Source organism: Lytechinus variegatus, chromosome 4, assembly GCF_018143015.1.
Source record: "Lytechinus variegatus isolate NC3 chromosome 4, Lvar_3.0, whole genome shotgun sequence".
Classification (NCBI taxonomy): Eukaryota; Metazoa; Echinodermata; class Echinoidea; order Temnopleuroida; family Toxopneustidae; genus Lytechinus; species Lytechinus variegatus.
The window spans coordinates 29,350,578-29,377,596 of NC_054743.1; the positions used below are offsets into that span (position 1 = coordinate 29,350,578).

Here is a 27,019-nt window from a genome sequence, read left to right on the forward strand (position 1 = left end):
GTATTGGCCTCTCACATGCTGAGTTTAAATGTGAATAGGTCTGATTTGTTTGATCTGTCTGCTAACTTCAGTTTATTCTTCACACCTGACTGACAATGTATGGGGCGTTTGACATTTAAACACCTAAATGGAATGGATTAACTGACGTTGTCAGAGCAGACAAATTGCAAATATAACGAATGTGATTCGAGACTTGCCTCAAAACGAATCCCCAATTAACATTATGGAAGTGAAATGACAGTTATAAATCCATATAACGTCCTTATCAAAATATATTTTCAAAATAGATTTTTTCGATATATATATATATATATATAGATATAGACCCACTTTCAAGAAGTTTAATTGAAAAGGGTTCTCATCTCAAAGTACACGATCCGTTTCGAATATTGAAATTCAACATGATCTGATATGGTTTATGCTCATCTTTTGTTTAAATTTCTTTACGTCTCGTATAATATACTGATTATTATTGATTGAAGCAAGGTTATCGAATATCTAATCTACCAAAAGAATGCGAACACCAAGCCAACGGTCATAATGAAGATGGCATCGCCAATAAATATGCATACATTGCTACCGAGGATGACAAGTGGATGCCAATCATTAGAGTGGTAGGGGTGGGAATTCTGCACCCTACAGGGGGTATACAATGTACCCATATTCAGGCAATCACTACATCACACACGTGCGACACGCCAATCAGGCATATTACTGCCGGTGAATTGTCAACACGTCTACTGCCAACTCGTCCACTCACCGCACGATCTACCACCATTTAGTCTAATGCAATTCCGTCTATCAACATTTCGTCTAACAACCATTTGGTCAAATCATCCCTTCGTCTTATCACCATTTCGTCTATGACCATTTTGTCTCATAACCAGTTGGTCTTATATCGGTTTTATTTTGCCCAATTAGCACTTTAGACCAAATGCTCTATGGACTAACAATAACTATTGGGAAAATTTAGCTACTGGACCAACTGGTTATTACACGAAATGATGAGTGGACGAAATGGCAATTAGACCATGTGGATAATGGACAAACTGATGGTAGACCAAATGATGGTAGACGAGAGATGGCAATTGGACGAATTGGCTTTAGATCAAATGAAAATAAACCTTACTACCCAAGAGTTATTGTCTCCCGACAAAGACTCAATAAGATCAAAATGTTAAAAGGGTCAAACATTGACATTGTTGGGGTGATGCACATTTTCGGTTTTCTAGATCTACAGAAGTTGAATGAATAATTTCTCAACTTTTGTTTTTTTAATGATTTCTGTCTTTCTTCCTTTCTTTCTGCGAAAATGCGTGTATTGATGAAGCCCATGACCATGATGACTAATTAAGTAATTAAGAAGTACCCTTCTCAACCCCCTGAAAGAAGGAAAGTTAATTTAAACTTTTTACAAGAAAATCTGTTTTTAAATTATTAGATTTTGTAATAAAAATCCCTTCGTCTTATCACCATTTCGTCTATGAGCATTTCGTCTCATAACCAGTTGGTCTTATATCGGTTTTATTTTGCCCAATTAGCACTTTAGACCAAATGCTCTATGGACTAACAATAACTATTGGGAAAATTTAGCTACTGGACCAACTGGTTATTAGACGAAATCGTGAGTGGACGAAATGGCAATTAGACCATGTGGATAGTGGACAAACTGATGGTAGACCAACTGATAGTAGACGAGATGGCAATTGGACGAATTGGCATTAGACCAAATGAAAATAAACCTTACTGCCCAATAGTTATTGTCTCCCGACAAAGACTCAATAAGATCAAAATGTTAAAAGGGTCAAACATTGACATTGTTGGGGTGATGCACATTTTCGGTTTTCTAGATCTACAGATTGAAGTTGAATGAATAATTTCTCAGCTTTTGTTTTTTTTTTTAATGATTTCTGTCTTTCTTCCTTTCTTTCTGCGAAAATGCGTGTATTGATGAAGCCCATGACCATGATGACTAATTAAGTAATTAAGAAGTACCCTTCTCAACCCCCTGAAAAAGGGAAAGTTAATTTAAACTTTTTACAAGAAAATCTGTTTTTAAATTATTAAATTTTGTAATTACGTTTTATTTCATTAGAGACCGGCATCTAAAATTAAGCATGCCCGAAAGTTCATGACAAAAAGCCAAAAAAGAGCTCATCATGAGACCAAGAGGGCAAGGAGGAGTTGTCTAAAGTTTTACTAGTATTCGACAAAGATTTATTTTATCCGACTGTTGCCATAGTAACACTCAGACACCCGTGCATCTCAGCTCAGCCAATCAAACTCAAAATACGTTATCAAGGGAGCGTTTTATCAACAACATTATTGTCCGACAAGTTATATCCGACAACTTTCCTTGATTTTGATATAGGCTGAGAAGCATTGTCACCATATAACTGTCGGATGAAACAGAACCTGTATATAATATCCGACAAACCGGGGTCTAGGGAACGCTCTAGCCCCCCCCCCCCCCTTAATAAACATGTACAAAAGAAGAGTAAAATGACGATGTGAGATTGTTAGCCAAGTAACCACACCCCACCTATACACGCACACGCTTTCAAAAAAAACCCTCCCCATATGCACAGCCCTAAAGAGTCCAGGGGGGCGTTTCATGAAAGGACTTGTCGGAAGTTTTATCCGACAAGTCCCATTTTATCCGACAGTTACCATAGTAACAGTGTCTCTCAGCCAATCAAAATCAGGGAAAGATGTCAGATCTGACAACTTGTCGGATGAAAATATTGATGAAACGCTCCCCAGGAGACCAACACTTAGGTTGACTGTCACCAAAAGACCAAACCTAACTCTAAGGAAGTCGGGTTTTACTTTGACCATGGTCTAACCCTGTGCTAAATTTATGGTAAGCCAATTAGCCATTCACATCATACAATGGATGCTTCTCATGTTTACTTTGCTCTTTCCTAATGCTTTAATGGTGAAGACAACTATCTGATTTATCCCCCCAGAAAGTTAAAAAGGGTTTGTGAGTCAAATGAGTTAGTAAATAAAACCTCTATCGTTTTAGATTTTTATGTCACAATTGGCTATCCATAGTTAAACCACAACTTTAGACCCGAGTTTAAATTGAACCCGACATCAGAATACGGGCCTCTGTCTTCCAGTAAGACAAACAGCCAATCTGCTACTCAAGTGAGTGTCCTACAGATCGGTATCTGTGAGTTTTTGCAACCAATACGCAGACGCTTTCGGGAACGTAGAGAATCTATTGTCAAAAAACCTTTAATGGCAAAGCAGTCTTTGTCGACAATCGGTGAATCAAAACAGCAGTGTCGTCCGTGACTCTGGACGAACCACATATTTACATTTTTTTTTCTTCACACTGTAAAAACTGCGGTTTTAAAACTGACACCAATTGGTGTTAATAGAGGACCACATCCTGAGGTGTTAAAATTACACCCTGAAGATTAAACGTAACACCAAATAGTGTAAATGTAACAAAAGGTGTTGTAATAACACCTATAGGTGTAAAACTAACACCGCCAATTTAACACCGGTGTAAAATAACTGGTGTGGTCCTCTATGTACACCGGTTAACACCACAGTTTTTGCTGTGCAGCTCTGAATTTTACGACGATCTGCTGTCCCGATTCACAAATTTTCGACAAAGTCCTCTCAGCTGTTCATTGTGGCATGACGGGCATGTCCAATAGATTTACAGTGTTGTAGAATCCGCTCCCGTTGCAATTGCGAACACTCGCTATTCTCGGTCTCCTTGGCTTAGGCCGACTGTGATGACCCCTTTTCAGATTAAAGATACCAGACAGCAAGCTCTATGTAATACCTGGTAGACTGAATGTCAACAAAAGTGACCCATATTGAGATGCCCATCATTGGGATGGCCATCTAGTAGTCTTCCTCTCTTCAGACTCTGAGAGGTTTGCCGTTTCGTGGACTGTCTTTGTTTTCCCTTTTTTTAATGTTTGTTATTGAGATTGGTCTTATATATAGTATCTTCATATAACTGTAATAAAAAAAATCAGTTATGGAAAATTAACTCATGCAGGTGAAAGGTACCTTTAAAGAAGCAACAAAACACAGAGAAAATTAAGAGATTAAGAAGGGAGAAGAGAGAAGGCTGAAGCAAGTGTTGTTTGATCCAAAATTCATTGAACATTTTTATGATCTTTTTGAACATTTTTTGCCCGGGTCTTTTACCATTTCATCCTCTGTCAAAAGAAAAAAAAACAAGAACAAATCAATTATGACCATTTACAGCATTTAAAGGATGTAATACACATCGCACAAATCGGTGGCAGCGTCACTACAAACTGTTGCCTGTCATGCAAGACCTGTCGCCTGCATTTGGGAAATTCTAAGAGCGCCTTGAAGAATGCGTGATATTTCCATCGGCCTCATGGACGTGTCAAGGCAACGGCGCTAGGCACTCGTCCCTGCATCCGAGCCAAGCCGATCGCGATCCTTGGAAGATGGGAAGCAGCGAGTAGAACCAGCGGGTGGAGAGAGGGACCAGTTAGGAGACCGAGTATTGAGAAAGGTGACAAGACGCGAGAGAGTGATTGAGCGCGCACGCGAGTGAAGTTCATAAACCTGTCAACTCCTCTGCGGGCCGTCCTGCCTCGGAAGTTGGTCGCGGTCGACCCTCTTTCTCTCTCTTCATTCCAAATTCATTTGTCATATCGCGTAACAGACCATCACATGTCTTACATTCTGCAGTCGTGTCCCAGAAATTACTGAGAAATCTCAACTAGTTTTGGAATCATCATCTCCTGGACAAATTCTCCAGACAGATCGCTTTAAAGTGGGGATGGGTTCTACGCAGCCGACATCCATCATCATTGTGGGGATAATAACAATCATCGTTTCGTTTCGAAACATTAATACAACGCTGCACTTAGTCCAGTGACATATCTTGTAACATTTTGCAAATGTTTCAAACCTCGTTTAATTTCAAGCCCCTAGATTTGGTAAACTTAGTGAAGCCACACAAGAGAGCTTGGATCGAATATCAGCGTTGTTAGAGACAAACGAGCATTGTCTTGAACATCGAATGCATCCATAGATGTCCTGGGACACCCCATGCTTGCATCTTCTCATGGATATACCGTTCATGCATCCTATGATTTTGCTGAGTGATTTCCCGCCAAATTTTGGTTTTTCGACTACATCACTTTATATTTTGGAGATTCGAAGTCACCGATTTTGAAAGTACTTGGCGGCATTAAATACGTGGTTTTGGCTGATTTGTAAAATTGGCACTGACAGTCGATATCATCGATTTCCATCAATCCATCTCGAAACGTTGCTTAATGTTACTCTTGAATTTGGTCTCCATGGATTAATGTTGTCACGCAAATTAAGTGCCGGAAGACTATATAATATAGGCAGAAGTGGTTTTCTGAACAAAGCTTCAAGATTGAACTGCCATAAAATTTCGCAAACATCGTCATGGGCAGTAATGTTTTGAGCAAGCTGTCAGCATCAATACGATTAACTTTAAGGATTTTCCTTTAATGTCGATATTAGTGGTGGACACTCAATTCAATTTCGACGAATCGATAAACATTTTTTTTCGGGGGAACTTGACAAAACGTAACGTACTTTATATTTCACATTTGGAAGGAATTTGTCTAAGGGTCACGTCTGGACTGACTTCTAGATTCAAGTAGCCGCCACATTGGTGTCATACTGTTGTCGTTCTCGAGATCACCCACGTCCGCTGACCGTCATCATGAGCTGTTTGGACGTCATGTACCAGGGTACTTACCAACCCTACCAGTATCCCTTCTACCAAAGGCCATTCGCACAGGTAACTATTATTCTGTTCCCCTTGTATGATAAAAGAGGTCATGTTGCTGCTGGTGGTGTTAATGGAGGTTGATGATGGTGGTGTTAGTGGTGGTGGTTATAATCATGATAACGATGACGATACTGGTGACGATGATTATAACGATAATGATGGTGGTGGTGGTGATGATGATGGTGACGACGATTAAAACGATGATGATGATGTGGTGGTGATAATGATGATGAAGGGGGGTCCGCTTACCATCTTCTGTAATTCTCTTCATTTTAAATCTATCGTCAAAATATCAAAGCATATGCACATCTCGAATTGGTCCTTGGTGAAAGCATGGTGAAAGTATGAATTAAAACCCCCCAAATTCCAATCATTTATTATTCCCTGCTTCTTTTTGCCCACAATTATGATAATAGCAATGATAATATTTGTATTGCGCCTATTTTATCATGAGAAGATATTCATGACGCATTTTTATCCATTTGAAATGATAAAAGATATACATTAATTTATATTTCTTCAATTTTGTTAGTCCAATGTTTTTCAAATGAATTTGGATCAGACATACAGCAATCTTATCAATAATTAGGTATTATGTAGAAGAAATTCACATTAATGAAAATAGGAAATATTGGTATATGCTACACGACTTGGTCCAGTTCGGGCTTTTGTTTCGCCATAGGCCTAGTTTGTAAACAGAAATGCCCAGAGACCAAACATGAGATGTGTTAATGTCTCATTGTTCTGTGCCACTTAGTTTTTGTTTGATCAAGTCCTATACACACTAATCAATGTGTAGGGGAAGTCAAAGAAACATTTTAGTGCTCTCTTCAAATATAAAGGAATAAATGAAAAAAGGGACGTATTTGCCCGTATGTTTTTACGGGCATGATTGACTCTCCTTTATTCCTTACTGCAACTCCGCGCCTTTAACGAAGAGAGTAGTAAAACAAATGTTTTGATTGAATTCGGTTGCTTTAAGTTCGAAAAGATTGAATTTAAATGATGCATTTGATATCACTTTACAAAGAAATTGTTTTCGATTGTTTACAGAAGTTCCGATATATATTTTTACTTTTATTTTTTGTTTTTATTTTAATAACATCATGTGGTGGATCTGTCATCTTTAGTCATAGAGTTGGTCTCCTGTTGGGGCACAAATGTTAAAATAATATAGTGCTTGAAAGAAGAGAAAAATCTTATACAAAACCAAAATCTGAAGAAAAAAAAATACATATATCGTTAACTAAAAATATTAGGCATAGTCCCATTAGCACCCGATTTCGCTTTTTGCGATGTAGGCCTATATACATGTTGCCATTATGACCATTTTAATACAGAAAGCATTATGAAAAGTATTAGGCCCTGTGCGTTTCACATTACATAAATAATAATAATAATAATATAGGTTATTTATATTGCGCACAGTCATATCCACCTTGTTAGGTGCTCAAGGCGCTCCCATATTAGCAGGCTAAGCTAGACGTTCATTAGGTTTTTAAGGAATTACTTCCTACCCATTTACCTCACCTGGGTTGAGTGCAGCACATTGTGGATCAGTTTCTTGCTGAAGGACATTACGCCATGGCTGGGATTCGAACCCACGACCCTCTGTTTCAAAGTCCGAAGACTATAATCCACTTGGCCACAACGCTCCACAATATTAAAACAAATATCTGAAAACAATATAATAGTGAATTATTCCCGGCGGTGAAATTACATATAACATAACATTTTGTATCAAACTAGTAATCGGCCTATATAATATTATGTGAGTTGAAATCAAGAGAAAACATGATTTACACACTACTACAATATTGTATGTTACATCGTTAGTCTGTGTTGTATCTTAACATCCGTAACACACCAGCATACATTTTATTAGATGTTTGTTATGGTAAGCTGTCTGGGGAATGACGAACATGCTTGTCTAAATATTGAATACGATTGAAAGAAGAGATAGGAAGATGATTATCAAAAGCATGTAAACATAAACATTCGACCTTTGTTGTTATCTTGATCAAAACTATCAAGAAGTCGCGTGTAATTACTTTCTCCGTCATCTGTGGGGCAGATGTGTATTGGGGGTCGGAATATACTCCGCAATTGTTACATATGCTCAATGGAATATTATACTTCATTTTTCGATAACTGTTTTTGTTCTATATTTTAGTAGCCCCCTCCCCCCTTCCCCGCGCCCCAGAAGGGTAAATACTGAACTGTGTCATTTAAAACCTGGTCAAAATAACATTTTCTCTCAATCTTCGTCGAACATCCAGAGTGGGAAATTACATGGTCACTGCATGCACTATCCCTTAATCCGAAGAAAGATGAAGCAGAGGACTAAATGTTTTTATTCTGACATTTTGCTCTTCCATATTTAAAGTTCATGGTCGGGCTATGGCTAGGATAATAAAAAACAGGGGGCGATGAATGGTTTTGGAAGTGGGGGAAGGGGGGCTGACCATGCAAAAAATCACTCTCAGATGGCCATTTTTAGGTTTTTGTCCTCGGTTTGGGAAAAAGTGGGGGCGGAAGCCCAACCAGCCCCCACCCCCACCCTTTTCGCGACCCCTGATAAAAGTCACGAAGGAGTTTATTTCTTTGTGTGGATGTGACTGTTTAGGCGTAAAAATTATGCATCGCAAATTTTAATTCTTATAAAATTTAATTTGTAGTGTTTCTTTTTTCGTTGAAATGGGTCACGGTGAGATTAAATTAGGTTAAATTACATAGATATTCATAATTATTATACCATTATCATTAACAATGAATTGGTATAAGGACAAGTGTTTTCTATTCTTGTGATGAATGGCAAGTAATTCGGGGTATCTGCGCTATGTCGGGCACCTGTTAAACGCCATTGTTCATTTCAATTGAAAAGAAATGCCAAAGCATTGCCTATAAAACCCATTCTGTAGATTTGTAATTGACTCTTAAGTGGAATCTTTAATCCCACTCAACGAAGAATCAATTTTTCTCCTCATCACTTCAACTTGATGTCATTACGTAATGTATTGCGTATCCAGTGTATAAGAAGTTGACGAACTTTAGGTGATGCACTGGGAACAGACAACAAAAAACTGCATTCTAATGATTTTCTTTTCCACCAACTCTTTGCAGAAGTTTGGACACTACAAGATGCAGGAGGCGATGGGACTCGATTCGGCGGTCGACTACAGCTCGACGTCGAGCCACCACCATCCGACCTCCCACACGCCGAGCCTCTCGGCGTTCTCGACCACCACAAACCCCCATCACCATCATTTCCACCACCACCCGGCGACGGCGACGCACTACACGGGGCACGGCAGCGTGGGGAGTCACGGCAGTGGGGTGAGCGCAGGCAGCGTTCAAGGACACTCGGGGCATTCTTCGCTGCATTCCACCCCGTCATCGCTCGCGACGCCGTCCTCAGCGCTCGGCGTGAAGGAGGAGGAGGAATCGGGGAATGCGAGCGACAAGGACCCCGCGCCGGAAGCGGACTACGTCAATTCCCGTTGTGTTATTTTTACGTTTTACTCTGGTGATTTGGATAAGATAGTTGACGAACACTTCAGTCGATCACTGAGTCATCAAGGGAGCTATGCACAAGACACTGACGGAAAACAAAGGACAATAAATGGCAGTGATTTGAGCAGTCAAAATGACAGTGGTGACAGCAGAAGAGAAAACTCGAATTGGCCAAGCAAAAACAATGGTAAGTCATATTTGTTGCATCCCCCCCCTCCCCGAATCTATTTCTCATTCTGAATAAATTTGTATATCATATTTTTGTATTTTTTATTTTGCCTCTTATTTTACCTCTTAAAGGGATGTGGGTTTTTTTTTTTGGGGGGGGGAGGGGGGTGGAAAGTGCAGGGCAAATAATGTTTGTGGGGGCATATACTATACGTTTTTCATTTGTCAAGATTACTGGGGGTGGCAGTGGGGGGGGGGCATTGGTTCCAACCGGGGAAAATGCAATCCCCCATTGTGGCACAACTGCTTATTAACATCATGTTATTGTATAATGTCCAATAATACTGAAAATTTGGTCGCTCGCTTCAAACCCGATTGCCAAGTTTAATCGTTTCACATGTAGTGAACAGTGGCGTAACTACGGGGGGGGCATGGGGGGGGCACGTGCCCCCCAATCGGCTGGCCAAAAAAATACGGGGAAAAGGAGAAAAGAGGGTAAAAGGAAGAGAAACGTAGTGGGGGAAAGAAGAAATTGTTGTTTATCATAGTGTTATATTATATTATATTATGTTATATAACATAAGAAGCATTTTTTCACAACTTTATGAAACATTATTTGCTTAATTGTGTCTTCATTGTTCCTGGTGCTCGCATAGACCTTTTAACGAGATATATAAACCTGCTGTACTAAAGCCTCCCGTTTTCAAATCAATATACAACAAAATAATATATTTCCTCGCAATTAGAGCTATTATTGTTTTAAGTAGTGATATATTCTTCTTTTTCATGACTACTGAAAGTTATTGCCCTATTTTAAGGTCTTAATATAGAACATTTCCTGTCCGTGCTAACGTTCGCATTACTGGATTGGTGAGATTTCTGCTCTTCATGAACTCCTAAAATCAGTCCTTAAAATGTCAATTTTTCTGATCTGAATATAAAAAAATTTTAACTCGCGCTTCGCGCTCGCATCATTTGGTTAGTGAAATACGTGGGGTCTTAGTGAATTCCTACAAACAAGCCTTGGAATGCCCCTCTTCATGTCTGAATTTCCTAGATTTTCAGCTCGCGCTTCGCGCTCGCAGTATCTCATTAGTGAGATGCGTATAATAATCATGATTACAATGACTTCAAAAAGTGCTCCATGTGTTTAGATGTAATTCTAACAAAATCAGCAAGCGCTTGGCACTCGCATTAGATGACTATGGTGAGATATGTATACTCTGACTTAATGGATTCGTAACTATAGTCCTTAAAATATCCATGTTTGTGGTCAATATATACAAAAATTTCAGCTCGCGCTTCGCGCTCGCATCATTTGGATAGTCAAATACGTAGGGTCTTAGAGAATTCCTACAAACAACCCTTAGAATGCCCCTCTTCAGGTCTATATTTCCTAAATTTTCAGCTCGCGCTTTTGCGCTTGCAGTATTTGATTAGTAAGATGCGTATGATAATCATGATTACATGACTACAAAAGGTGCTTCATGACTGTGCTTAGATGTAATTCTAACAAAATCAGCAAAGGATGGCACTAGCATTAGATGACTATGGTGAGACAATTTTATACTCTTAATGGATTCTAAAATATAATCCTTAAAATCTCCTTGTTTAGGGTCAGAATATACAAAAAAATTTCCTCGCGCTTCGCGCTCGCATTGTTTGTTTAGCGAGACAGTTAAGTATCATGATTAAAAAACAATTTGCTTATAATGTCAATTTTTAGCCCTCAATATCAAAAATTTTCAGCTCGCGCTTCGCGCTCGCATTATTTAATCAGTGAGATACATATCCGTTTAATGGCACTGCATATCCTTAAAATATCTCTATTAGGTCAGTTTACCTGACAACTCAGCGCGCTTCGCGCGCTCCCTAAGTGACCCGAAATTTTTGCTGGTGCCCCCCCAATGCCGTGACCCACGGTACGCCACTGGTAGTGAAAGATTACGATGGGCCGATTAGACCCATGAAAAATGAAATATTGCTTGATTTGGGGCCATACAAGGCCTAATATGCAAGGAAATATGATTCCACTGATTTGTCCGAAATAAATGATTATATTTATTTATCGCGCAGACACTTTTTTCCCAAATACAATTTGAAAAAAGGTACAACTGAAAATGCCACTGGGATTTATATTATGCATGTGTATGGGGAGGCTGCTCCCATTTGACGTCATTTTCATTATTTTATAAATGTTTGTTTTATTTGATTTCATTAACATTATACAAATATGCGTGCCATATTCTTTAGTGTTTCTGTTTCTCGTTGTATTAGTGGGGGTGCAAAACAATATACTGGAAATGGAAAAATATTTTTCAAATAAAAATTGTGTGAATTCAGTCGTTTCCGAAGTGATCTCCCAAGATAAACGCATGATGCTGACCATAGCTGGATTTCATGAGACATTGTAAAAATATAAGTTTGTGGAGTAGAAAACTGACTGATTAACGGGGGCCATGTGGATGTATAGCCACAAGCAGCGGGGGGGGGGGTAGGGGCAGTCCCCCCCCGAAATTTTGATAAATGACATTATTTTTTAACTGGAAATTTTCGCAAAATTCACCAAACGTTCACATGATTCAGCTTTAGAAAATTCAAATGCGTCTCCATGACAAACTCAATCGCTTCACCCTCTTGCTTTCGTGTAACATCTAAAATTTTACACACCTTGCCCCCCCCAAAAAAAAAAAAAAAAAAATTGGTGTACGGCCATGATAATGTGATAATGGCATAGTCAAAATTATTGGTAGGCGTATGAATTTTGTTAAAATGCGAATTAATTTAAATTGAGCCTAGAGTCAACCACACCCACCCCCAGAAAAAAAAACATCCCCGCCCCGCCAAGTGCTGACGTAAGTAATAGAACTATACCCACATTTTTATTATATATTCTTAATTCATTTCCTTCATAAATATCTTCCCTACTTTCGCTGTTTTTCTGAAAAATCTTGACAAAATTTGATCTGGATATGGCGTTCATAATTATACGGGGGACTGTTTTATAAAACTGTCCGTAAGGTTAAGCATGGCTTTACGAACGACTGGAACACTTTCTTTGGTGCTTTACTCATTATTCACTGATCACAAGATCTGATCACCAGTCGTGCTTAAAGTCATACCTAACTTATGACAAACTTTTTTATGAAACAGGCCCGGCTTATGGTCAAGTCAAGTTCTTTGAATTTGAAATCTGATTGGCTTCTCTCTGTGTTTGTCTCAAATGGCGCAAATATTTCTTCTTAATTCGTGTCAGTATTAGAATTTCAATAAGAAACTTCTATAGACTTCTCTATTCCTCATTTCTTCCTTTTCTCAATTTTTTTTTACTACTTGAATAACATCAATGGGGCGACGGACTCTCCTTCCCCTATAATACTATTATTGCCTAGAATTATGTGTTACTGTAGATATAAAAAGATATCCAGTCTAAAAACTTTGTATAGGGCCTATACAGTGCTTCCCAGAAAAAATCGAAACCGAGATTTAGCGATGATTTATCATAACTTAATCATAAATACAATAGACAAATGACTTACCAATGTAAGGCTTAGAATCTCTTCCTTCATGTGATATTACTTAGATTATTCCTCATTCACGCATGAGTGAGCAAAAACAATTTGAAGAAAGGATACCAAAAACCCATTTGGTGGGGGTATCTGAATTTCAAAAAGAAAATCACATGCTTAAAAAGTTCAATATCTGCTCTTTTATTTGATACCTTAATCATAGAAAATGGTCAAGAAGTAACAAAGTTATGTTCCCTCGAAAAAATGCTCGCATGTCGATAATTTCATTAAATAAACGTGTCTTTACCGGTTTCCCACAGAAGCTACCGCACGGTTAACAAAAGACTTATAAAATGCATGGCTGATCCTCAACAAAACGGAGCGTCGAGCGAGTTTGCACGCTAGCCTGTAAAACCTCTTCATTTTATGAAATTATTGAAGTTCAAGCCTTATTTCAAATATCCATAACTTTCTCATTTCTTGACCACTTTCTGTAATTGAGGTATCGAACCAAAGAGCAGGTATTGAACTTTTTGAAAACCCATGATACAGCCCACCATGTGACTTTTTGATATCCCCTCTTCAAATTGTTTTTACTCACTCATGCGTGAATAAGAGATAATCTAAATAATTTCAAATGAAAGAGGAGATTCTAAGTCTTACAATGGTAGGTCTTTGTTTATTGTATCTTTGATTAAGTTATGATAAATCATCGCTAAATCTCGGTTTCGTTTTTTTCTGGGACGCACTGTATAGTAAAACAAATAAGAAGAGAATTATCGTTCTATATTTTCGTTATTGAGAGAAGTGAAATTAAACAGTCGTATTTTTCGGAGGGGGTGTGAATGAAATAGCAAGTATTATGATTTTGTTCATATAAAATATGAAAAGCTGTGTATCACGCAAATAAAAAGGAAAGTGTATAATTATTGAATGAGAAACGAGTTTAAATAAATGGAATAAATCAAATGATTTAAAGCATTCCGAAAATGATGTACATATTTAGCTGTAATCATTATTCACTACCAGTGGCTTTGGTAATCATGTCAAACTGATTTGAATTTTAAAGAGATGCACGAGATATATCCATTGTAATCTATAGACAAACTTAACCACTATCGATCAAAAACTTAGCTGAAATGGAATCGTTCGTGTTTTTTAATTCTTTTCTTAAATGAAAGGAACCATCTGTATATAAATGTATGCACATTTTTAGCTTTTCTTTGCAAGACAATATAGCCACCAGGAACGTTAGGTAGTGGATTTTTCTTCTCTGTTTTAATTGGTTCGTTATGCATTATAAGCACAAAAACTAGCTGAATTTCTCTATAATATTCAGGTTTCAATGTTTTACTAGTTTTGTATCCCAGAATATATCTTTAGCAAAATTACATGAAGTAATTCATGATAATATACGAATGCAGTGGCCACATTATTAAAACACTATCAAAAGCAGGAAGAGCAAATGGAAGACAAAGGTTCTAGCTGGGGGGAAATGCCCCATGGTTATGAGTAAAAGAGAGACAAAATGATGTACCGAGTGAAATTCTATATAGTTGATTGGGGGCAACTGGGGGCACAACGGTCCACAAGGGGAGGGGGGCGCCGCCACTGTATTAATAATATGTGAAAAGATTTTTTGTCAGATCAACTCTGTTTAAATGTATCTACTTTCTCTTAAAATAATATCAAACCAGGAATTTACCTGTTTTTGAGGAAGTGCATGAAGAAATAAAATTTTGGAACATAACTGTGTGGTTCATCTGGATTTTAAATATTCATGATGACGAAGACTTATTTCTGCCACGGTTAATATATTCAGGCCTACATTACCTTTAATACTCGTCTTGTGAAGATGTGAAACTAGCGGGGAGCACATACCAAGCAGCGGGGGACTGTCCCTGAGGTTTCCCGTTCAACAGCCGCTGATGCGAGTGATAGATTGATGAGCACTCATATCTATCGGTCACTAATAGCCTTACTATTTTATTTTAAGAATATTATCAAAGTAAATCAAATATTTTCTTTTCACTGTGTTCTGTGATGAATGTCGTGGTATAGTATTTTCTTAGAGCATGAAGGAGCACTCTGAAAAAAGATTTGTCAAAATGATAAATTTGTTGAATTGCTGAATATTGTACAACCACCCCCCCCCCCATGATAATAGTTAACCAAAGAATTTGTTTGAGCTTACCTAAATTTCGGATAATTTTGACCATTGTTTTTGGTCGAACAGTAATTTTGACCAATCATTAATTTTGACTGGTGAATGGGTATTCATGTCACCTTTTACAACACACCTTTACAGTATTTATTTAGCATACATTCTACCCAGAGGTGTCGATCTTGGCGGGGCGGGAACGTGGGTGGATGCCGAGGGGGGGGAATGTGCGTCCACATGGAATTATTGGGATTTTGCCGAGGGGAGTGTTCGTCCCCATGGAGTTATTTGGAGCAAACATATCGAATTGCCCCCCCCCCCCCCGCCGCGATAATTTTGAACTCTTGGAAAATTCATATTAGGGAGTCTTTGCAAACATTCCTAGACACTTTCTAGAACGTAAACAAAATATTATCTTTAAAAAAAGGGAGGTACATCGGCTCCTTCTCCCAAGGAAAAAGTCAGTATAGGCATGCGCTGTTGATAGTATTCCCTATGATTTCGCTGAAATGGGTCTGGTATTGTGTTTCTTTTTGCTTGTTTCCTAGGTTGTTCGCCGACGCCGATGTGTAAACGTAGCTTTCCACCGTCTTTCTGGAATTCAAATTTTTACAGTAACGTCACGAACTGCAACAATAACAACGCCAACATCAGCAGCAACAGCCTGCATCTCAACTCGATGTACCCGACGAGCACCTCGACGCACCACGATACATCATCCCTCCTCACCGCCGCACAAGCGGCCGCCGATTCATACACCATGCACCACCACGCGCACCACCGGGCAGCTTCCATGCACCATTCGCAGGCAGAGGCATGGCATTACGGGTTCCCCGCGCACCACCAGTCGTCCTATGCGCATCACCATCACGCGGGGTTGCACGAGTTGGGTTACGGAGTGTCGCCGGGAAGCGCGTTCAGCCCGAGGTACAGCTCTTTGCTCATTCAACCGTCCGTGAGACCGGGGCGGCTGCCGACGATACCGGGTCAGTGTGACTTTACGAAGTCGTCGACGACGGAATGGCCGTCGACCTACACCCCTCATAGTCACCAATCAACGACAGAGGTACCGTCATACACCGTCGAAACAGGTGAAGTTAATGATTATAATCAACCTTTGAATATTATAATTTCTCTCGTGGATACCTCCCCCCCCCATCCTCTGGTTACTATCCTTCCTTCTCACTTCTATACTTAAAAAAATAGTTTTACCCTTCTCTGCTACTAATGAAGATAATGATGGTGATGATTATAATAATGATGACGATGTTGATGTTAGCAGTAGGACTAATATACTCATAATGGGATACTAATGATGATAATGACGACGATGATGATGCTGATGATAAAGGTGATTATGATGATAATAATGATGGTGATGATGAAGAATACGACGATGATGATAATAGTAGCAACAATCAGATAATGTAACGGGGGAGAAAAAAGACATAAAATCCTCTATTTAAAATATACCAACAACAACAGCTTGTGCATAACATATCAAAATAATACCCTGGAATGTCCTAGAAAATGGAATACATCAACGCTCAATAACCATTAAGTTCGGTAGCAAATGGGGTTAAATACCTATGGGCTTCAAGTATACAAAACAAAGATGAATATTAATCCTTTGGGAAGAATAACGTACTATTGAAAAATGGGGGCGGGTTATTATCTTACAAATTGACGTGATTGGTTAATCCGTGATGATAGGGGGAGGAGTCTAGTATATACTGCGTAATCAGAGTATAGTTCAGTAGGCTAATATGACAGAAAGAAGAGATATGAAAGAATCTAAAAAATGATATTTTTAACCACATAGGAGATCTTGCCCAACAAAAACCTTTAAGAAAATAAATAAAAAAACCCCCAAGACTCCTCTTCATCTGCTGATTCCAGGAAATATCAAAGGTGGCGCAGTTCAGATTAAATCAAATGATTTTCTTATTTTTCTCATGTATTTTTGTTGTCTGTTTTGCATCATTTTTGAATGTTTCGGGGGGGGGGGGTTCTGGTTCAAAATTTCGCTGCAAAATTTGCGATGTTATTGGGACAAGCTGTATGCGATTCCCATTGTTTCATCCAAATTATCCCAACCCTTTTCCTTCTTTTCTTACCCCTTCCCATACAGTCACATTTTAGTACATGTCATACTCCACAGTAGTGTTGTTCCTCTGAGGGGGGGGGGGGGCGAATGGAGGTAGCCCCTCCCCCAGAAAAAAAAATCCCAGTGGTTATTTTGCTTCATTTTGTGGCTTTCCGACAATATTGGCAATTTTCTTTTTTCCTTGTAATTTATTTTCTTTTAATTCTTTATTTTTCTTTCTCTCTTTCGTTTTTCTATCTTTCTTTCTTTCTTCCTTTCATACTTATGTTCTTTCGAGATTTATTATTTTCACTATATTTCTTTGTCTATCTTTGTCCCCCTTCCGATAATTCTGGACCTGTCAATGGTTTTAGTTAAGTCTAACAAGTCTCGTCTCCCCCTCTTACCCCTTTCTCCTTCGATAGGCCTACATCTTTCCTTCGAATCTTCTCTGTGTTTCATTTCACTCTCATTCTATCTCATCCTCTTTGCCCATCATGCAACATCTTCGTCGTTCTCGGTCGATCTTGGTCAACTTTCATCGGGTTCTTGTTGTCCAAAGTTTGGAAGAAACTAAATTGATTTACTTGCAACGTATCTTATAATCCTTCCAATACCAATGACGAAAGACGCTCTACCGGTCTGCCATTCTCTCTCTTTGTGAGGCCCGTTTCCACTGCCTCTTATCAGATTGCACGTGTTGAATTTTTCTCCATCCATTTGATGCATGTCCCCATTTTACATTTAATAATTCTTGTTTATGAGTTTCGTTTTAATAAATCCATTCGAAGTTAATTCGTCATACAAGATTGTTTCCAAAATTATACTCCTATATCTGGTCAATGCACAGCGACTACTTTAATGGAACTGTAGTGGCAAGGTCACTCATCATACATAGGCCTAATCAATTGTTTCTGATAAGCCTTTGATTGTGGGAATAATCTTAATGATGTAAAAACATTGTTTGAATTATCTTTGGAAAATTATCATTTATATTCCTTTTTTTATAATCGGGATGTTTGAAAGAATTTTATACCTCAATTCCTTTACCTCTTCAAAGCAAACTATATTAATAATACTGATTTGCACATCACTTGATGGATAAAGGAACCCACTTTTGTCATTAATTGAAGTTGTCATGCCTGACTTGAGATAGACGTGCTTGCGTATTATTGCTCGAAAGAACGCGACTTTTAACTGAATATTTTTATGATTAAAATCTGATTAGTTTTCACTGATTTCTGTGACAACAAATTGATTATGTATTGAAAAATGTTTTTCCCCTCTCTAATCAAGGGTTATGTTCTGATTGAAGTGATTATGTAATCATTCGTATAAAGTGGTTGACAACGTCAGCGCATCTCATAGTCATTCTCGAAGAATTCACCATTGTAAAAAAACAATCATCCAAATTGCCCACTTTTTATATAGTTTATGCAAAATGTTACATATTTTTCTTTAACCTTGTAACTTTCTTGATTGAAAGAACTCAATGTTTACAGTGTGTTCAGTGTGGAACGCAATGTGTAATCACCTCACCCTGTTCAATTTGAGCATATCAACACACCTACACTCCATACACATATCCCTACTGGGCAGAATACAGTGTGCTCACAGTGTGGAACACATTGTGAAATCATTTTCACACTGTTCAATTTGAGCATTTCAACACACTTTCACTCCATACACACATCCCTACTAAACAGAACACGCTGTCCACAGTGTGTCCACAGTGTAGAACACAATGTGAAATAACCTTCACACTGTTAAATTTGAGCATTCCAACAAACCCTCACTCCATACACACATCCATACTGGACAGAACACAGTGTGTGCCACAGTATGTTCACAGTGTGGAACACATTGTGAAATCACATTCACATTGTTCTACACACCCTCGCTCCATACACATATCCCTACTGGACAGAACTCAGTGTGGGCCACAATATGTTCACTTTGAGGAACACAATGTGAAACCACCTTCACACTGTTCAATTTGATCATATTAACAGTGTGGATCATATCTTCACACCAGCAGTCCATTCTGTGAACACAAAAACTGCAGATTCGTCCATGATGTGATAGCATCTCCACACTCCACACTGAATAGTCTGAAAGCGTATCCACAGTGTGAATAACATGTTCACACCATGTGAAACACACTGAACAGTCATTGTAAACGTGTCCAGAGTGTGATATTATTATCGCCACACTTATCTCGGTTATAACCATTTGATTATGTATCGAGAAAGCATTTCAACAGTGTGAATCACATAGTTCACAGTATGAACACACTGTGAACACACCGCATGATATGCTTTTTCTAGTCTGCAAGCACAGACACATATTTGACACTTTAACCAATAACAGGTAAAGAGTTAAGACTAGACGTCTAAGGCTCTGTCTGTGTCAAATAAGAGGCAGCCACAGTACATAGTGAATCTAGTCTCACTACTTCAGACTCGCATTATACATGTTATATGCGAATTGCGAAAACCAAGTGTCTGGCCTGCAGACTAATCTGTTTCTTTCCAGCCGGGACCTACCAAAGTTCTCAAAGTGTGTGTGGGGGGGGGGGCGGCAAGAAAATGGAGGCAGTGGGAACAAACCCACTACTTTATTGGCAACATTGCGTGTTGCGCTGACAGGCATCTTTGTCATCTCATTCAAGTTTTAGCAGACAGACCTATCAGTGTTATTACATTACCGAATCAGTGTAACACTAATCGCAGTAGCAAGCTCCGTGGAATTAACCGCGATTATTTTGTCTGGTTCCATTACCCGCCACTTTCCACTTTCGACTTTCTGTCACTGGAGAATAGGATTGTTGGAAAATGAAACGTTCCATGTCGTTTCTGAACAAAGAATTGTATCGAAAGTTCTGACGTGGATGTCCAAAACTCTGGCAAGCTTAAATTGCCCATTATTTCATTTGTTGAATACGCGTGCACTGCAAAAACACCGGTGTTAATTTAACACCAGTCTGGTATCTATATCGGTCAACAAAGAGGTGTTGAAACAACACCGGTTTGGTGTTAGGCTAACACAAATTTGGCATTGAAGCAACACCAATTAGTGATAAACCAATATCGGTTTGAATCTTAACTGATGTTTTTTTTTCTCTGGTGTGGACCGATATAGATACCAGCATACCAGGCTGGTGTTGAATTAACACCGGCGGCTTTGCAGTGTGCCTTTCTAGATGAGACAAGACAATATGCTTAGCTCCATGAAAATTTAATTGTTTAATGAAAATGATATGACGAGACAGGCCTTCAGTGTATACTGTACATATCCACCTTCATGGGTGCCAATGTCCTCCCATATTACCCCTGCCAAAGGATAGGCAACTCATGTCGGTGCTCACAGTTTTGTAAAGAATTCTTTTCCTGCTGGTACCCATTTACTTCACCTGGGTCGAGTGCAGAAGACCGATGCCGTTGAGTGGTGATAGTCTTGGTTATGGTCGTTTTGGTGGAGATGGTGTAATAATATTGAAGTGAACTACTTCTTAGATGATTAAAATTCATATTTAGACAGGTTTATAAAAAAAATGAAATAGTACTCACATCCCCTCCGTTTCTGTTTCCTTTTTTTGTGTAGACGCAATAGTTTTGGTCATTTTAAATCAAGGAGATTCAAATCTCTTTGGTCGAACATAATACGTCTATTGAAATTGAAAACAAAAGAAAAATGATTTTGATATTAATCACTATCATGGTAAGGATATGAATGATAAATAATGGTAATAATAATGACATGCTCACCATCATCATCATCATCATAACCTGTAACACCACTACCACCACCATCATCGTCATCATCATCGTCATCGTCATCGTTACCTTCATCATTATCATCATATTATGGGAGGTGCGATAGCTCAGTCGGCAGAGCGGGGGATTCGTATTCCGGTGACCCGGGTTCGATTCCCACTTGGTGCGCTAGTGCCCTTTGGTAAGGCCTTAAGCCGTCGGTCCTCTGGTTGCTTGCTTACAAGCATTCATGCTTTCTTAGCCGTTAGCAATCAGGTAAAAAATCACCACCAACCAACCAATCATCATCATCGTCGTCGTCACCATCATCTCCACCACCACCACCACCACCATCATCATCATCATCATCGCCACAATCATCATCATCATCATCACCACCACCACCACCTCCACCACCATCATCATCACCACCATCATCACCATCATTATCATCACCACCACCACCATCATCATCATCGCCGCCATCATCACCACCAACGCCATCATCATCATGATCATCATCATCATCACCACCACCACCATCATCATCATCACCACCACCTTCATCATCATCATCATCGCCGCCACCACCACCACCACCACCACCATCATCATCATCATCATTATCGTCACCACCACCATCATCATCATCATCACCATCATCATCATGACATTACCCCTTTCCTGCGTATTCCATAAATTAAAAATTGATCAGAAAGTAGCTCATCCAACCTACGCCATCGCCATCATCACCATCCCTCATCCTTCTATGTATATGACTGTGAACGTGTCCAATCAGTAAATCCCTCACCACTACCTTAATCCCCCCATCCTCGTCCGACCATTCCCCTCCAATCATCACCTTCACTACAAAACTAATATTACTCCGCCAAAGATATACACCGTCACCTAACCCTCCTTATATTACCCCTTTTTAATTTTCATAATTTGAAACAACGCGCCCCCATTTTTACACCTTCACTTTAAAACACCATATTGCAGACGGCCTTGACTTACTTCTAATCACCCCCATTTTCTTTGTTATTCTTTACTTTTTCGTCGCTTTTTCCTTTTTCAGGGACTTTTTGGAGGGGATCGAAATTGGCGTACCTCTGCTATTAGTCATACCCCTTTCTTCAACTTGTCATGTAGTCATGGCCGTTGCCATGGTAACACTTTCCAAGGTGGCAGAAAAATTATTGTGATCATGTGGGATGCAACCTTCATGAATAAACAGACAAACAGCTTGAATAAACGTAATTTTACAGATTGTAGACAGCGCGGTGATCATGATGATAATAAAGCGTAAAACCAGACATTTTTAAGTTATGCCATCTCTTTGTAGGGGGATTTACCTGACGAAAGGGATGAAATTGTAAATTTCTTTTACACAATCGATGTAATCATTGTCATGACGGTTCTCCTGCAGATTTTTTTTTCATAATTCAGAAATTGTTGTGATTACATTGACTTGTCTTGCATCATGATTACACATAGATCTATCATAATCATGTATTCGTGAGATGGTTGAAGAATTATCTAAGTTTGGTGATTTAAAAGCTGAAATTCTCGAGAGATTCGTGGAAATATTTTTAAAAGACAACTTTTCAGTATCTAATGTTAGGTGCTTAAGAAGCTGGAAGGACTAATGGATCTTTTTTGTATTAAATCGTTTTTATTTGTCAGTAACTTCAACACTTTCACATGAAAAAAAAAAGAAATACATATATAGCAAAATTACTATCATCTTTTTAAGAAAATAGTAGATGAATTATTGACAACTCATAAAATAACTCTTACACTCTTTATCTTCTTTTCTCTGGAAGCATTAAGTGATTATAACATCTCATATCTGTATCATATTTTTCATGCAAATCATACATTGGAATACTTTGAAAAGGCGATATACAAAGAATTTATTATCAGGGAAAGCGTAATGATATACAGTGCGTATCAAAAAAAAGTTTACACTTCGAAAAAATCTTGTAAAATTATATATCAGTAATATCCTGATGATTTTTCCACATTTTAGTATTGATACAGATCCATTTAAGCAAATGACGATATAACTGTCGAAAAATATTTCCGCTTGAGTGAGCACCACTTACTTTTGAAAAGTTGGTGAAAAATGATTTGCGCAGAACTTTGAAATAGTTATGCGAATAAAAGTAGACCTTAATCATGAAGAACACGTGGAAATTAGTTAGTAAAATTGATTTGAAGATATCTTTTACCTTTTTTAACTTGTTTCCTTGCCCAAACACTTCGAAGAGTGCATAGCGCCCCACACACCGAGTCCATCGTGACATTATTTTCTTTACACTGAGCTGTGATTTATGTGAAATGGCTAAGGCTTGATTTTCATTTTGTTAATCATTGCCAAGCTTGGGAAAAGTGTGGAGAAACAAGTATTAAATGAAAAATGAAATGTAAACCAACTTTAAATGATAAAAACTTAGTGAAAAATGCTGGAGATGTCTGATATAAACTTTTGTTCAGATTCAGTTATGTCCTCAGATCCAGCTGGCACAAAAAGGGTAAAGGTTGTGCTTTCTAAGTGTTGAAATTTCAAATTTGGGCGGCAAAATTGTTACAAAATGCTTGAATGTATCCGTTTTATTTCAATTGGCTAAAAGTGCAAGGGAAATTTATGAGAAATGGTTCCCAGGGTAAGTTTGATTTCGCCCTTTCCCCTTGACACAGCGTGAAAACAAGCATTTCTGCGCAAACAGATTTCTGCGAGCTTTACAAAAATGGACAGTGCTCACTCAAGTGAAACATTCTGTCAAAATTTTTAATTTCATTGGATAGATGAGACCCAAACCCTTAATTATATGTGAAAAAAATTACCAACATGTTGTATATTTGTTAATTCCCATGGCTTTTTCAAAGTGTAAACTTTTTTTTGATACGCACTGTAGAATGCACTGTAATATATTTTTGTATACAGTTATTGCATGGAGATAGCTTTATGGTTGTTGTGTGGGATGCGTTTTAGTTTTCCGAATATTGTGGTGATCATGATAGCTTTTATGTAGGGATTCTGTGAATATTTGCAATCACTTACAAATATTATGTTGCAATTTTACAACTGATGGATCAAATTTAACTATAGCAAATCAGATTACACTCCTTGTTTCAAGGAGGAGATTAGCAATCAGTTGCAAATTTGTAATTAATTAAAAGACATGTGCTTGATTTAGAGACTGAAATTATACTTGCAATTGATCGCAAGTTTCGTGCAATGTCCCATTGGTCTTCCTGATGTTACAGCTACATGTATAGTTATTATTTTTGTTGTTGTTTTGTCTTGATTGGAAACGAGTGAAGACGGTCATTCAATTCTTTCTCTAATTTGAAGATGGATTTCATAAAATTAGAAAGAATGGTGATGCATGCTGGATGTACGGAGCAAAGGTAGTGCATGGGGTGGGCTGAAGGGGGACGGGGAGGGGGAGGGGGGTCAGTCAAGATGTGGGGCATAGCTAACGAAATGGTGACGAATGACCCGCCAGCGGTTCAATCCCAACTTATGAGATACGTGAGACAGAAAGAGCGAAGAAAAAAAAACGACGTTGTCTTAAATATAAATTAGTAGGGCCCCCATGTATGACTGCAGTATTACAAAAATAGAAACAATAAAGAAAAAAGAAGCCTGATAAAATAAAAGGAAGAATTGGGGAAGGAGGAGGAGAAGGAGGAGGAGGGAAGATGAAAAAGAATTCGAAGAAAAGGAAGAAGAGAAGAAAAGGAATTAAGAAGAATAAGCAGAAGAAACCTAAAAATTGAGAAAAGGGAGACCTTGACGAAGAAGAGGAAGAAGAAGGAATAGGAGAAAGAGAAGAAGAAAAAAAAAGAGAAGAAGAAACAGTAACAAAGTCGTTCAAACCATATCGACCATGAACTATATGAAAATGATCTAGCGATAACAGTGTCTATAAAGCCATTTTAGGCTATTGTGGAGATTTTAGGGTCTTTTCATTAATGGTTGCAAAGCTTTTTATTATTATATATTTGACATATTCAAATGAATAACATTCATTTTATTACTTCAATTAGAAGATATTACTGAAATGAAAAATTATGTCACCTCCATCATGACTGCAGATAAACCAGTCTAAAACATGGAAATGGAGAAGTGATTTGCTCTGTGAAGACTGTGAATCCAACACTGACTGGAAACTTGAAACAGTTGCGGGTTACTTATATCGGGCAGAATAACAAATCGAAGTTTATCAAAAATAATGATGTCCCTTTTTCAAAAGCTCCCGCGAGAGACACAATTACATTTCATTCCTATCATTGGGCAGGCTTCTCTTCCCTCGAGATGCCCTCACCGCTGCAGGCTGTATACCCTCATGCCCTCCCCTCTGTACGCCGACGCACCCGGGGAGAAGAGGGTTCATCGCCCGCTGGCGAGATAACAGAAGAGAGCGAGTGAGGACAGCTCGTAGCGGTCTGCAGGCGAGGCGGTTCTCAGGGTTTTCTTATGGGCATCTTTTCATCACGACACTTATTTTTTTGTAACATCGAGAAATATGATAAACATTCGACGCATGCGAGTCAACGAACCACAATGGGCACATAAAGATAGACAAACAATGCAATGATGATAGGACCTCGGTTAAGGGTATATGTCACAGGGGTGTATTTATGATAGGCCTATATTGGAATTATGTTAAAGGGAATGACACTGGATTAATTTAGGCAGACCACACAGACAGTGTTTTCTGCTGCCGTTATTCCGACAAAGAAATGTCGTTCCACAAAATAGTCAAATTCAAGTATTCAACAATTGAAAATAAAATCTAAAGAAATAGAAAATAAATGATCATTTATTGATTTTATTCAACTTAAAAAGTTATGTTTATGCTTTTGGAAAATAATAAATAAGACGTGCTATACATGCTATATGGAGTCAAAATTGTCACATCCTAGTGAGTATCAAGAATTCATACAAGTAGAGTGACGTCATAACCTGACCATACTAAATTCACTAAATTCGTTGAAATTACTCTATACCCCCCCTCCGCCCCTCCCCCTCCACTCCCCTGCCATCTTCCACTTTTGTCACACCACTACCCGTTTCCTGCCTCACCCACTAGCATTGTCAACGCCACCTCTCTATAGGACCCCATCACCATGATCACCCCTTTCCCATCGTGTTATACTTTTCTACAGTTTCCCTTCAGTTTCTTTGCCACATTAACTGAAAAATATTTTATCCATGATAAGAGACTGCCCAATATAGGCAACATTTTTTTAGACAGTTCTCTTATTCCCTTTTCAATACCTTGTTATACTTTTTTTTACAGTTTTCCTTCAATTTCTTTGTCACATTTTTTTTTTGAAAAAAATATATCCATGATAAAATACTATACCCAAAACCTGACATGCGCTTTTGACGGTCCGTCTTATAAAGTTTGTAAACTAGATACACCAATGAAAGTGCATATTGCTTAAACAATTATTGGTAGTGGGAAGGATGATTAATTATCATCGCCCCTTAACCTGATACGATTATTGTCAAAACTATTTGAAAATTATTTTTTTAGTTTCATCCCTCCTTTTTTTTCATTTCTGTGCTAATTCTCATCAGAACTTTTTGCTAAATTCACTGAAATTTAATTGAAGTCAATCCCATTCCCATGTCCTTGTCATGGTCTTTGATTTAAATTTAAACGTTTCTCATATTATCATTTCATTTCATTCTTTACTTTTTAAATTCCAGGTAGTGCCGTGGACTCGCACGAAACAAACAAGGATCTCTATTGGTTTTAGTGACTTCCTTGGAGATAACCCGACGTCATCTGCTTGAAAGCGTGGCCATTTTTATTGGATCAACATCATGCTACTGAGAGATGAATATAACGACTGTCCGAAGAAAAAAGACTTTTGCATGCTGCTTATATAAATCATGTTGATTTTCTGTAAACTTCGCTCCTATTTTAGATTACATGTATTTTTAATTTATCCATAGAGTGGATAAAAGTGTGGATTAAAACTGGGAAATAGATTAAAATGTTGATCTTCCATCTGGTAATA

At 38.3% G+C, this 27,019-nt stretch overlaps 1 protein-coding gene across 1 annotated transcript; it reads left to right on the forward strand.

Moving 5' to 3' along the window:
• The first annotated feature begins 4,459 nt into the window (after positions 1-4,459).
• Positions 4,460-27,019, forward strand: LOC121413793 (transcription cofactor vestigial-like protein 2). The gene is made up of 4 exons (XM_041606746.1): positions 4,460-5,791; positions 8,906-9,482; positions 15,682-16,224; positions 26,706-27,019. The coding sequence occupies exons 1-4, from the start codon at positions 5,714-5,716 to the stop codon at positions 26,753-26,755; spliced, it is 1,248 nt and encodes a 415-aa protein (XP_041462680.1). The 5' UTR covers positions 4,460-5,713; the 3' UTR covers positions 26,756-27,019.